We start from the raw sequence: 13,289 nt of genomic DNA, 5'->3' as shown, positions 1-13,289 counted from the left end.
CACAACCCTGACCACTCGCCCCGGATGCAGCAGGAGGGATGTTAGTCAGACTTCAAAAAGAACTTCCTTGCTGCCTGAGTTAGGCATCCTGCCCGTCTGGTAAGAGGTTAGACGGAATGACGCCTGGGCTAGAGGAAGTGGGAGACAGGCAACCCTTGTGCCCTTGGCCAAGGTAGAAGCGGGCCCGGCTATTTTAAGAAAGCACCGCTAAAGTTACTAGGGCAACTGCTCTCCTTGGGAACTCCAGGGCAGGCAAGTGGTGACCTCGGAAGGAAGAAGGGGTCTGTTCGAGTGGTCAGGGGGGCGCAAGAACGTGCGAGGCGGGGGTGCGCGGGGCTCACCGCGGGGAGGGGCTGCGCGGGCTCGGCGTGGTGCTGAAGGGGACAGCGCCAGATTTGTCGCACTGCGCAGGCGCAGAAGCAGGAGCAACGCTGGGATGGGGAGGAGGCGCGCGGCCCGAGGTGGTGCGCGCCCACTTGACTCTATCTTAGCACAAATCTGTCCTCCCAGCTACCCTTCCCCAAGCAGGCGGAGGAAAAGGGAGCAAGTCCCTCACCCAAACTGACCCTCCTTGGTCCTTCCGCGCTGCTGTTTACTCCCTCTCGCAGCATGGGAGTGGGGGTGGGGTGGGGGAGGGTGGAGGAGTGTGAAAGGGATTCGGGGAAAACCAGGATGCCTGAATTCTTTATCCCGACTCGCTTGATCCCGGACAAGGTGCTGCCTCTCCAGGGCCTCGGTTTCATCTTCAAAGTGGAGTGACGGAACAGACATGCCCACCTTGTAGAGGTGCCGAAGCCCTGATAATGGATGGGAAGCATTTTTCGTTATGAAGAGGCAGGTGAAACGGTTGCACGACGGGAAAGTGCAACCCTGCTGGGGCGGGGGATGGGGGGGTGGGGGGATGGGAGCTATCTGGGACAGCAGTAGCCCTCGGCCTCCTTCACATCCTCCCCGCCAATGGATGATGGGGAAAGCACTGCTCCAGAGGTTCCCTGGAGCGGACTCTGAACTAGGATCTGGGGACGCAGTGAGAGGGCAACCCAGAGTCTGAGCCCAGAGCTCTGGGGGGGGGGGGGGGGGGTGCGGATTACTGCCCCAGGGCGGGCCCAGCCCCAGACCCCACAACTAAACCCCCAGGCCAACCGATAAGCAGTATTCCTGGCGGGCTGACCTGAACACTTATTCTTCTCAGGACTCTAGACCTCCTGGGTAAAGGAAAGGGACCCAGTTGGAGATACAGTCCTTCTTCTCGACCCTACATTTCTCCCTCCAAGGTGTAAACCCGTTACAAATCTTCCGGGAGTGGAAGGGGTTGGATAGCTCTGTACTTCACAATTAACCAGGGATGGGAGGTTTGGGCAAGTTTGCTTGATGAAGGAAGAAAAATTCTAGCTTTCCCTATTCAATTCATTCAGCAATTCTTGGGCATCTACTACGTGCCAGGCAATAAGAGCCTGGACAGTTTTTCCCCATTTTTCAAACTCGCTAAACGCTATCAGAGGGCAGAGAAAATAGGCCCAGAACCTTAACAGTCCTGGCCCCGCCCCTTATACGTTTGGCTTTGCCTGCTCCTCCCATCACTTCACTTTGAGGCGGCCACTGGCCCAAAACGAAAAAGGCCAGTCTCTGCTGCACCATCGCATTCTTCAGCCTCGGGTCTCAAGCCCTGTAGCGGAGAAGGCGAGGTCTAACTTTACACCACCGGCCTGTTTCGCCTTCAGTTTCGGGATCCATCCGGAACACTTTCAGACAGGATCCTCAGTGAGCCGGCACTCGATTGAATCGGTCTGTCTCTACAGCCAAAGTAGGCGGGTTTGCTGCGGCCGCTCCAGGCCAAAGCAAGAAGACCTTACTGCGCACGCGCAGTAGACAACCGATGGAGCCACCGATGGAGCAGTCCGGAGGGGAGCAAGAGCCCGGAGCCGTCAGGTACCGAGCACCGGAGGGGCCGAGAGAGGGAAAAAAAGGCCTGGGGGAGGGGAGCTGAACCAGGGCCGGGTCTGGGGGTCGCTTTTAGGAGCCGGGGCTTAGTAGCATAACGGAGGCGGACTCGCAGGTAACAGCAACCCGGGGACGCCGCCGCCAACGCCCCTTTGCCCGCAGGCTCCTGGACCTGCCCTGGGAAGACGTACTGCTCCCACACGTCCTGAGCCGTGTGCCGCTGCGCCAGCTGCTCCGGCTGCAGCGCGTCAGTCGGGCCTTCCGGGCGCTAGTGCAGCTGCACCTGGCCGGGCTGCGCCGCTTCGACGCCGCTCAGGTAAGCCTGGGGCCGGAGCCCCGCCCCCTTCTGGATACTGCCCCCGCCCCGGCTCCAGCCCCGCCTCCAACCCCCAGTCCCCAGCCCTGAACCTCCAGACCCCAGCTCCGCTGTCTACCCTTCGGGATCCCCCTTGGGCCTCTAGGAATGACCTGGAAGCGATCCACCCAGCGAGAAGTACTCTCAAAGGGCGAGTACCGGGAATCAACTCAGAGGGCGCGTAGGGTCTCTCTTGGGAGGTCAGGTGGCAAGCCCCGAGGGCGACCTGCTGCCAGGAAAGCACTCCTCAGGGACGGGTAGGCAGCGTCCGCCCCCGGAACCAGCTGAGAGTCGAGGTGCTTCCCCGCCCGTAGGTGGGTCCGCAGATCCCGCAGGCCGCATTGGCCTGGCTGCTGCGGGACGCCGAGGGGCTGCAGGAGCTGGCGCTGGCGCCGTGTCACGAATGGCTGTCGGACGAGGATCTGGTGCCGGTGCTGGCGCGGAATCCCCAGCTGCGGAGTGTGGCGCTGGCCGGCTGCGGGCAACTGAGCCGCCGCGCGCTGGGGGCGCTGGCCGAGGGCTGCCCCCGCCTGCAGCGCCTTTCGCTCGCGCACTGTGACTGGGTAGATGGACTGGCGCTGCGCGGCCTCGCTGACCGCTGTCCGGCCCTTGAGGAGCTGGACCTCACCGCCTGCCGACAGCTCAAGGATGAAGCCATCGTGTACCTGGCGCAGAGGCGCGGCGCAGGCCTTCGCAGCCTCTCGCTGGCGGTCAACGCCAATGTGGGGGACGTCGCCGTCCAGGAGTTGGCTCGCAACTGCCCGGAACTCCAGCACCTCGACCTAACTGGCTGCCTCCGGGTCGGAAGCGACGGTGTCAGGTGCCTGGGCCTGGGGTCGGTGGGATGGGAGGAGGGCAATCACTTAGCCTCTGGGGGTCGGGGCGGGCTGTAGTTGTCGAAAGGCAGAACTGGGGTTTCTGTATCTTCCTGCTACCACGGCACCCCCATTCTGAATAGGAAGGGCCTCTAAGGAATGCCTAGGCCAGAGAGCCCACAGTTTAAAAACTTTTTTGAACCAGTATTTACACATTGGGAGATTTCACATACAGAGTACAAAAGTCAGATTTCTAGCTGTTCTTCAACAAAGGGAAAACCTTGCAATCCTGGGCACAGCTGAGAAGCAGGTTCCCTGTTTCAGAGACAGGAAGTCTCCGGTTCACTGGAGGCATTAAGAGTATGACCCCAAATCGGGTCTCCTCCCTTCTGTACGGAGGGAAGAAGTATGCCCCGAACTGGAGGGAGACAGGGGCTTTGCCGGCTCCCCCACCGTGGGTGTAGCGGCTTCACGCCCCTCACCTCACCCGGCTCCTCCCCCAGGACGCTGGCCGAGTACTGCCCCGCGCTGCGCTCGCTGCGGGTGCGGCACTGCCACCATGTGGCCGAGCCCAGCCTAAGCCGTTTGCGGAAGCGCGGCGTGGACATCGATGTGGAGCCTCCGCTGCATCAGGCCCTGGTGCTGCTACAGGACATGGCAGGCTTTGCACCCTTTGTCAACCTGCAGGTCTGACCCGCCTGCCGATGGGCACAGCTGGACTGTGTGGCGGGGCCTCACTGTGAACCGTAGGGAAACTGAACTGTGGGGGCCTCGGCTGAGAGGCCAGTGCCCTGCCCTACCCTGGAGCTTCAAATAAAGAGCTTTTTACCCCTTCTTGCCTGGCGCTGCTGCCCTGTTGGAGATAGGGGGTGTGAGGCTGGGAGAGACAGACACAGTACTCCAGCACCCCAGCTGTGAAATGACCAGAATGCGCTCACACCTTCCTGGGGCTACCTTTACTGAGCCCATGGCAGCTCCAAGAGGAGGTTAACACTGTGGAGCAAGGAAGTAGGGAAAGACGGGGGACAGGAGTTAGGGTGGGCCCTGTGTGGAGGTGTAGGGCTCCTGCATCCCTCTGGGATCTGAGCCTAGACGGCTCCGGCAGAGTCTGGCGAGTGCCTCAGTGGAAGCGGTACTTTCTGGCTGGCTTGAGGTTGATGTATGTGGCCTTCATCTCCTCAGCCTCAGGGTTCCGCACATCTTTGAATCGCTCCCCTTTGGTGCTCACTACCTGGTTGTCGATGTATCGGATCAGCTTCTTGGGAGCCTGTCAGGCAATCAGGTAGTGAGTAGCAGAAGCCAGGAGACGGTTGCACCCACTCCACGACCCTAGGAGCTGTAACCGTCTCACCTCCTTAGGAGCCATAGGCCGGTGAATCTTCTGATCCTCTGCACTATCCACCATCATGTACCTGCCAAAAACTGGCTGGGTGAAGCTCCTGCCACCCTAGGAAAACCCTCTAAGGGCCCGGCCCGGCCCAGCCCAGCCCAGACTCACTTCTGCAGGATGAAAGACTTCAGCTCATCCTTTTGGGGCCCTCTGAGGCGCCTGGGCAGGTCCTGCAGAGAGGGGAAGCCTGTCTAGGGCCTAGGGTACCAGCAGGAAAAGCAAATGGGGATAGGCTAGGGGCGGGGGCTTAACACTAAGGTGGGACATAGCTGAGGTTACATGGGGTTGGGGGGCCGTCTAGCGGAGGATACCTGGTTGTGGCCATCCCAGGCTGCAGGCCCCTCCTCCTTCCCCTCTACCAGCATCTGCACAGCTTCTTCCAAGTCCCCTCGAGCTTTGGCCAACACCCACTGGGCCTGCTCCACCGAACAGGTAGGGAACACCTCCAGAAGTACGTCCACCCCTGGCAGCAGTTCCTCCTCAGCACCAGATGCCTGTGGGCATAAATGTTGACAAGAGGCAATACTTCCTCCTTTCCAGGGCCCTAGCTCCCTCGTCGGTACCCTCCTCTACCAGTACCTCATCTTGAGTGTCCCCAGCAGCAGTCAGAGAAGACATCATCTCTTCTTTGAGCCTCTGCAGAGGCTCTGGGGAGACAGATACCTGACCTTGGACCTCAGAGCTCTGTGGTTTCAGGTTCTCTTAAAGAGGCAGAAAGAGCAACAGGTTTGCCAGGGCTTTGGAGGATGGGGGTTTGAGCCACCCAAGTGCCCGATTCCCAGACTCACCTTTGTTCCTGGCACCACTCAACTGCCCTGAGAGCTTCCGCATCATTTCCCCTATTGTACCTCTGAAAAGGCAAGGAGGGCGGTAAAAGGACAACTCTGCCCACCCTCCACAATCAGCCAGCCCTCCCCCTTCTCTTGGTCCCAGCCAGGCCCCACCTTGGGATGTAGGCGAAGCCAGGTACATAGGCCTCCATCATCTCAGTGAAGGCCTCCATATCGAAATTCTCCTCCGATGGGCCTGAGGGGCCCAGGTCCTCAAGGACCCCAAGCACATAGGAGAAGATGACCTCATCCAAGCCGCTGCAGGAAGGGGACAGGACAAGCCCTGTTACTCCAGCATTGCCACCTAGCCTGGGACTCCAGCCCTGGGCTTCATGGGGTCCAGGAGCCAGACCTCAAGCCTTAAGCCCAGAAGAGTATCCCACCCACCCCCTGACCCCCTCAGAGCTTTGGTTTCCCATCTGTTCAACAAGGGTGACAGGAACAGGATGAGAGGTTAAGGCCATACCAGCAAATCATAACCAGCCCTCCTCCACCTGAGGAATAGGGCTGAGTACTTCCCACCCCAGTCTTTCCATCGGCCAGGGCCCAGAGTACTGCCCAGCAGCTCCAACTCTGGCCCCAGCATGACCCTTCTAGGAGAGCAGCTTCTACCTGAGGTCAGCCTCTGGGAGGTGCGTCTGAACAAAGGCAAGGAGGGCTGCACTGACCATCCTCTCCAGCTCCATGCTCTCTCCTCTTCTGAAGGGACACAAGACAGAGGCTTGTCAGGCCCTCTTCTGCCTGCCCCTGCCCACCAGGTCCAGGGGCGGCCAGCTCCTCCCTCCTGCCCTGCGTGGAAACCATTTGTTGATGTTGCCCATAGCTTCCAGCTCTTCAGCCCTCCCCCGCTCCCTCAAGCAGAGCCACAGCCCCCTGCCTGCCTATCTCTCCACCTCCTCCAGCCTGAGACAGGGCAGGACGCTGTCTCAGGAGAAGGTTTCCAGAGTGGACGTTTCCCTCCCCCCTCCCCCTGACCTCTCCCCATCTCCCACCCCATTCCCCAACAGTAGGCCTAGACCCTCTGGGAAGAAGCCAAGGTCTTGAGGTCACATGCCTCCTGGCTGAGGAATCCCATCACTGAGAGGGCCACTTGGCCCCGAAGTCCAACCACAAGGGACCCATTGTCCAGCCCCCCAAGAAGCAGGCCTCAGGACTGAGCACAGCCATTCCCCCACCCAGAATGGGCCACCCACCCTCTGCACAAAGGGGCTTTTCTGGCTCTGGGGCCCAGATAGAAGGGGAAGCCTTTCATGAATTCTCTCTTCCTGCCAGGTCCTTGCCCTTCCAGTAGCTTGGGCCTATCTACGGAGGACTTTCCATCCTCCGCCCCAAGGCCTACAGAGCCCTACAAGATCTGGCCTTTGCTTACCTCTCCAGCCTCACCACTCCCTCCTTGCTAACTCCACTCCTGCCCCAGCAGCTTCCTTGCTATTCCTCAGACTTGCCCAGTTTCTTTCTACCTGTCTCCTTCAGATATCCACATGGCTCATCCCCTCACCTCTGCCAGGGCTCTGCTCAAATGTTGCCTCCATAGAGAGACCTTCCCTGACTAACTGACCAAAATTAGGCATTCCCCATACTCCCCAATCCCTTACTCTGCTTTATTTTCTATACAGCATATACTACAGCTCCATGTTATCTTTATGTTTATTTGCCTGTTGTCCTCCCCCACGGAATGTAAGCTTCAAGAAGAGGGAGTTTGGGGGGGTGTACTTTGTCTTATCCATTGGTATAGCCCTAGCACCTAGAAGAACGCCTGCACTTAGTAGGTGCTCGATAAATACTTACTGACTTATTTCATTCCTACTTACATGCTTTTGACTCCCAAAAGTCTGTATTTGGTAGTCAGGAACATCTAGGTGGTAAAGAACTGCTCCAGACCCACAAGTCCAAATGTCAGCTCATTACCCCACTCCGAAGACTCAGGGGCACCTCAAACTTCACCTACCCCCAACTCACCATATCCTCCTGATCTGTGTACTCCCCCTCCAAACAGGCACCTCCTCCTGTTTCACTGGCTAACATGACTCACTCAGCTGCCAAACCTGAAACTTGGGGGTTACCCTTGATTTCACCGCCTCTCAACCCCTGCTGCAATCAATCAATCACCAGGTCCTATTGAATCTATTCCCTTATTATTCTCCATTCTATCCACTTCTCCCCAACTTCAGTCTGGCTCCCGCTCTACTGAATTTTCTCAGGCTAAGGGCTGAGTTACTTTTTCAGGTTTTGGTCTCATTAGGTTGAACCATATGAACTTGCCAATATTACCTGTTTTTTCTTTTTCAAAGTTGTGTGTGTGTGTGGTTTTTTTTTTTTTTTTTTTTTTGCAATATTACCTGTTTTTGATCTCAAAAAGAAAAGAAAAAGGCAATTTCTTGTAGTTTCACCTAATATTTGCCCTTTCAAGTAGCACCAATGTTGGTCTAGGAGGCATCACATCCTCCTATTTCTCTTCTACCTCTCTGGCCATTTCTTCCCAGGCTCCCTTCTCTGTCCCCCTCTCCTCTGCTTCCCCCTAAATGTGGCAGCAAAGCTCAGGCTCAAAGCTGCTTCTCCTTTCTCCTCAGTCTGCACTGTCTCTCTCTGGAAGATCTCATCTGGGCCCACATCTTGTACCAACTTCCATGTCACCAATTCCCAAATGTCCAATCCTCTAGTCCAGTCTCCTCCTCTGAGCTACACACTTGTACGTCTACCTCTCTGACACCTCTGTGGGGATGACTTAACATGTCCCAAACTGACATTCTCCCAAGTCTTTTATTCTTCCAAGGCTGTCCTCAGTATACGCATGTCCATGTACCCAGCTGTTCCTGCCACAAGTCTGGGAATTATCACTGACACCATCCTACCCTTTGCCTTCTCACATCCAATCAGTCACCATGCCCTGACCATTATCCCTCAACATATCTACTTGTCTCCATCTCCACTCCCACTTGGCTCCAACTCTTGCCTTAACTGCAAGAGTTTCCTAAATGTTCTCCCCACTACCATCTTTCCCCCAACAACCTATCCTCTACAAAGATCATGGCTGTACAATATTTACCAAAATATCACACTTTTTTCTGCTTAAAATCTGTCAGTGATTTCCTGCTTCCCTTCAGATAAGTCCAGATTCTTTTTGTGGCCCTCAATTCAGGGCCTTACTCCTGCCTACATCTCTCCAGCCTCACTTCCCCCCCCGCCCCCACCAAGGATCACTCCCCTCCACCCCAGCTTGCTTTCAGCTTGCCAGCACTCCAGCTTTTTCACAGCAAGGGTCTTTGCACAAACTGTTTCCTCTGCCTGGGCAACTTGCCACCTCCACCCCTTCACTTGCTAACTCCTCTCACCTTTCAGGTTTCAGTTTACAATTTCCTTCAAGGGATGCTCCCCTGACCCTTTAGAACTGGTTTGGTCTCCTCTATCTTACACCCTCATTGCAGACTACACTTTTCCTTACTTAGCAGTACCTTTTACAGCTATAATTAAAACATTATTGGGGCAATGTTTAATGTTTCTTCCACATGTTTCATGAGGGCAGAGACTACACTCCTGGCTTATTCATCAATGTACACTCAGTGTCTCCTGTGAAGTAGACACTCAATAAACAGTTACTCCCCACTTTAGAAATGAAGAGATTGAAGCTCAGTGGGTTTAATGACTTGCCCAAAGTCACCTGGCTTGACTGTTGTAGTCAGGAGATAAATCCAGGGCACCTAGTTGAGTGAGTGTATATTCTAGGAGCTACTCCAGGGGATGGGGAGATGTCAAGACCTCCAATTGGGTTGAGATAGGGCTACCATCTAGTATCGCAGTTCCCTTGTCCCCTGACTGGTAACACAGAGTTGCTGTGACAGCACAGGGGTCACTTAGGACAGCAGAACTGAGAAGCCCTATCCTACCAGGGGAGGACAGCCTCTTGCTCCAGACCCTACCATAGGCCCTGGGGAGGAAGAGAACTGCTCAGACAGGGCATACCAGATCCCATCATGCAGCTCCCCCAAGAAGTCAGCCCCCTATGGAGACCTACATCCACCCTGGGTTATACCAGTCCTGCCTGCTAGCAGTTGCCTGCCAACCTCTGCTGGGACAAAAGTCCATGGATGCTGCATGAAAGCTTCTAGGGAAGAAGCTCTCAGGGATGTGTCTGATGCCCCTAGGTTTCTAACCAAGGTCCAAGAGCCAGGGAGTTATTATTAGGAAACACCCCACTGTGCCCAAATAAAAAGTCTTCCTGCCCTGAGCTTTTGCTCTAGCTTGTCTCCTAATGGAACATCCTCCTTCCTCCTGTTCTTGGGCTGCCCAAACTTCACCCAGCCTTCAAAGCTTGCCACTTCTTTTTCACCCTTCTCCATCCCCCTAGGCTTCCTCAGCATCTCTTTCCTACCCAGAGGCTTCTCCTAATATTTCTCCTCCACAGTCCCTAAGCTGGGGAAGCTGCAGCCTGAGCAGCCAGCCTTCTCCAGGGTAAGAACATGATTTCCGTGAGACTTTTCAAATTCTGGATATAGCCCACAGAACCCCATTACTTCCTGGGGGCTCCAAATAAGGGTTCACTGGTTAGCTGCACCCATGAAATGTGATTGTCAGGCTTCCCTGGTGGCGCAGTGGTTGGGAGTCCGTCTGCCGATGCAGGGGACGCGGGCTCGTGCCCTGGTCCGGGAGGATCCCACGTGCCGCGAAGCGGCTGGGCCCGTGGGCCGTGGCCGCTGGGCCTGCGCGTCCGGAGCCTGTGCTCCGCGGCAGTGAGAGGCCCGCGTACCGCAAAAAAAAAAAAGTGATTGTCATCCTGTCATGAGTCCTGTTTAAACACCTCTGATGAAGGTAAAAATATTTAGCATTTACTGACTGCTTACAATCTATCAAGGATTGTTCTATGCACTTTACATGTATTAACTTACCTAATCCTCACAATTACATTAACATATAGATACTAATATATCATATTGATATTACCCAAAGGGAAATGGAGGCACTGAGAGGTTAAGTAACTTGCCCAGGGGTCACACAGTAAGTTAATGGCAGATTTACACCCAGGCGGTCTGGCTAATTGTTAACCACTACACTATACCACCTTTCATGATGCAAATGGTCAGTCCCCAGCCTGTAATCTGATCCTCTCCTGTTTGGCTGGCCCTCTTGACTACCTCAGAATCTTTGCTCACACCATTCTCCCCATTCAGAATGTCTTTCCCTTTGCCTCTCACTCTGCAGGCCTCACTTCCTTCCTGCAGCCAACCCTGACTGCCCCATCCTCACTGCCCCCAGCTGGCCTGAGAGCATCCCCAGGACCAAGCACAGGCCTGGACTTTCCAGATGTTCCATAAAAGCCCCCCGGACAAGTTTAAGTGAGACTGGGGGAAGGAGTACCATGTTGTTCCCTTGGGGTGGGGAGACGCCCAAGGTGGAGGGAGAGCAGAAGGCCATGTGGGAGGAGGAATCCTGGGAAGCAGAGTGGAAGAAGTCTGGGGCACTCAAGAGGGTCTAGAAACGAGGTCTTCACTGCTTCTCCCAGCCCCTACGAAGCCCAGCTCCTGGGGCCCTCGTCCCATAACGCAGGTTCCAGAGCACATCATTGTCCCCTGACCCCCAAGTCAGGTCTTAGAGGAGCCAAGGACACCGATGGGTACACAAGGGATTCCGGCACCCAAAGTCAGGCAGGAGCACAAATGGGGGGAGGCGGGAATACAGGAAGTGGGACCACGATGATGGCCGACCCCTGAAGCAGGAGCTCCCTAAACGAGCTAGCGGAGTACCTATAAGCATCCAGAATAGTGGGCCCGAGGGCACAGGGATGCGGTTGCGGCCCTGAGGGACACATGATGAGGGAGGCCTGAGCAAGCTAGGATGTGCCTTGATACAGGCCACGGCGAGAATCAGAGATGGGGTTCCGGCGGGCCCCGGGGGTACCGTGGGGAGACACACAGGACGGGTACCCTGGATCAACGCTCTCCGCGACTCTCTTAGCCCTGGGCCGGGGCTTGGAGGGGAAATCACCTGCTCCGTCGGGCGCCGCCGGCGACTTGTCCCGCGCGGTGCAGCTCTCATCCCCCAGCCCCACCAACGAGATCAAAGGCGGGGCCCAGAGCGGTTTCTTTCCAGAAGCGCTGTGGTAGCCATTTTTAAGAAGGGCATGCCCACAACTGGGCGGGGCTTCTGCTACCATTCTCATTTGTCTCAGAGCTTTGGGCGAGCTCCCTCGGCGGCCATTTTTGTTGAGGGTACGGAGGAGTTAGGCGTGGAGCTCCAGCCAGTGGGTGGAGTCTCAGTGACTGACTGTTATCCCCTCCTAGTGCCTTGCCGTCTGCCCAGACGGGAGAACATTTTGACCCCACCCAGTGTCTTCCCATCCGTCTTATTTCCTCGCTCCCAAATCTCCGCCCTCAAATCCTGTAGCTTCCCCACCCCCACCCCGCCCTTGTCTCTCCCTGGTTGGTTCTGGTGGCCCTACTCCTAGACCTAGTGTTCTTCCCCAAATCCCGTGTCTCTCCCCCTTCGTGTCCAGTCTATATTCAAGCCTTGTCACCCAACAACTCTTAAGTGCTGACTTACCCGCCATGTCTATCTCTCCTTTGTATTCTCTTAACAGCGATGTTTCCCCAAGATTAGTGTGGGTTACCAGGGCCTGGGTCTTGGGACCTGGAGCCTGGTTTGGATGGGGGAGGGGGGGCAGCAGGTGCTCTGAGCGAGGATCCACCTGAGCGCAGATCCACGACGGCCTGCAGGCCATGCCCACCCCCAGTAACTTCATGCCCGAGTTGGCAGGGCTTCTCATTTAGGACAGGACGTCTGAACTCCAGTACCCTGTAAGGCCTCAGCTTCCTCTTTCTCTTCCTGCTACGGAGCTTCCCGGTGCTACCCTGTGAGGAAGCCCATAGCCTTCCCTTCCCAAGAACCCTTTAATGGGTCATGAGGGAAGGAGTTCCATTCAAGGCTGAACTCTCCCATCCCCGATCAGCAGGGGTGAGCTTCTTTTCAGGGCTAGTCCCCCTTGTAGGGCGCTGGGGACCCTGAGATTATTCCTGTCCACAGGAGCTCACAGCCCAAGGTAGAAAGTCCCATCCTCTCTTCCCTAAGGACTGAGGCAGTGCCAAAATATGGAGCAAAAGGGGATCACTGCTCCCTCTTCCAGTCCTGTCCCTCACAGCAGCCTCCCACCTCCCCCCCAGGATCCTCTGGCCTCAAAGAGAGCAAGATGTTGGCTGCTGGGGAGAGGAGGCAGGAAAGGGGAGGAAAGAAGGAGGGAGCACCTTTGGCGACGTGTCTCCCATAAAAGCACTGCTGCTGCCAGCCTGGTGCTGCTGGGGTTAATGAGGGGTGGGGTGACAGCCACTTTGTTCTCTGGCCAAGCAGGCCCCTGGGAAAGGGGTGATGGATAGCTTCCAGCCCTCTAAAGACTTGGCCATCGCTCCCCTCCCCCAGTCCCCTATCCTCCCTCCCCCTCTACTGCACAATACTGATGACTCTTCTCTCCCTACTACCTCCATTACAGGAATTTTCAGGTTTCCTCAGAGGAGCTGTCCCTAGTCCTGGCTCAGGACCCTTGTGGCCATCCCTGAGGCATACCATTCCCCCTCCCCCACGGCCTGTTTCTTGAATAGCAGTTGGATGTAGCTACATATTATCATGGGAAAGAACTTCTTGAGTTTTCGGGGAAGGATGATGGGAAAGACCATTTAGAGGGAGCCCCTCAATTCCCAGTTCAGACCCTGGAGAGTCTCAACTCTGTGCAGCAAGGGTTAGGTTTTGGAGTCAGAGGACAGAGAGTGGGCTGAGGAGAGGGACCACCACAGGCACAAGGACACACACAAACTGTAAGGCAGGGGATCCAGGGAACACTTGTCCTTCTCGACATTCCACAGCAGGCTGGACCTTAAGCTCCTGATTTGCTGTCCCCTCAGGTCTCAATCTCTCTCCACAGGATGGGAACAAACTCCACTTATGCTTTGGATGGTGCTTGAAGCTACATGAGGTGA

At 56.1% G+C, this 13,289-nt stretch overlaps 2 protein-coding genes across 4 annotated transcripts; one reads left to right on the top strand and one right to left on the bottom strand.

Moving 5' to 3' along the window:
* Window positions 1-1,597: 1,597 nt before the first annotated feature.
* FBXL15 (F-box and leucine rich repeat protein 15) lies at window positions 1,598-3,940 on the top strand. Of its 2 annotated transcripts, none has more exons than XM_060100268.1 (4): window positions 1,598-1,929; window positions 2,104-2,257; window positions 2,611-3,116; window positions 3,799-3,940. In XM_060100268.1, the coding sequence occupies exons 1-4, from the start codon at window positions 1,877-1,879 to the stop codon at window positions 3,926-3,928; spliced, it is 843 nt and encodes a 280-aa protein (XP_059956251.1). In that variant the 5' UTR covers window positions 1,598-1,876; the 3' UTR covers window positions 3,929-3,940. The 2 variants fall into 2 exon arrangements, with proteins under 2 accessions (XP_059956251.1, XP_059956244.1); XM_060100261.1 differs by having other exon boundaries at window positions 3,615-3,889.
* A 108-nt stretch (window positions 3,941-4,048) lies between these two features.
* On the bottom strand, window positions 4,049-11,447 carry CUEDC2 (CUE domain containing 2). Of its 2 annotated transcripts, none has more exons than XM_060100280.1 (9): window positions 11,250-11,447; window positions 5,944-6,030; window positions 5,446-5,589; window positions 5,290-5,351; window positions 5,081-5,202; window positions 4,813-4,995; window positions 4,610-4,671; window positions 4,463-4,523; window positions 4,049-4,378 (listed from the first exon to the last, which is right to left on the bottom strand). In XM_060100280.1, exons 2-9 carry the CDS (start codon window positions 6,015-6,017, stop codon window positions 4,232-4,234), a joined length of 855 nt encoding a protein of 284 aa, XP_059956263.1. In that variant the 5' UTR covers window positions 6,018-6,030; window positions 11,250-11,447; the 3' UTR covers window positions 4,049-4,231. The 2 variants fall into 2 exon arrangements, with proteins under 2 accessions (XP_059956263.1, XP_059956259.1); XM_060100276.1 differs by having other exon boundaries at window positions 11,311-11,447.
* Between the last annotated feature and the right edge of the window lie 1,842 nt (window positions 11,448-13,289).

The sequence above is a fragment of the Mesoplodon densirostris genome, chromosome 1 (genome assembly GCF_025265405.1).
Source record: "Mesoplodon densirostris isolate mMesDen1 chromosome 1, mMesDen1 primary haplotype, whole genome shotgun sequence".
In the NCBI taxonomy this organism is placed as follows: domain Eukaryota; kingdom Metazoa; phylum Chordata; class Mammalia; order Artiodactyla; family Ziphiidae; genus Mesoplodon; species Mesoplodon densirostris.
This window is presented reverse-complemented; position numbering and strand designations above follow the sequence as displayed.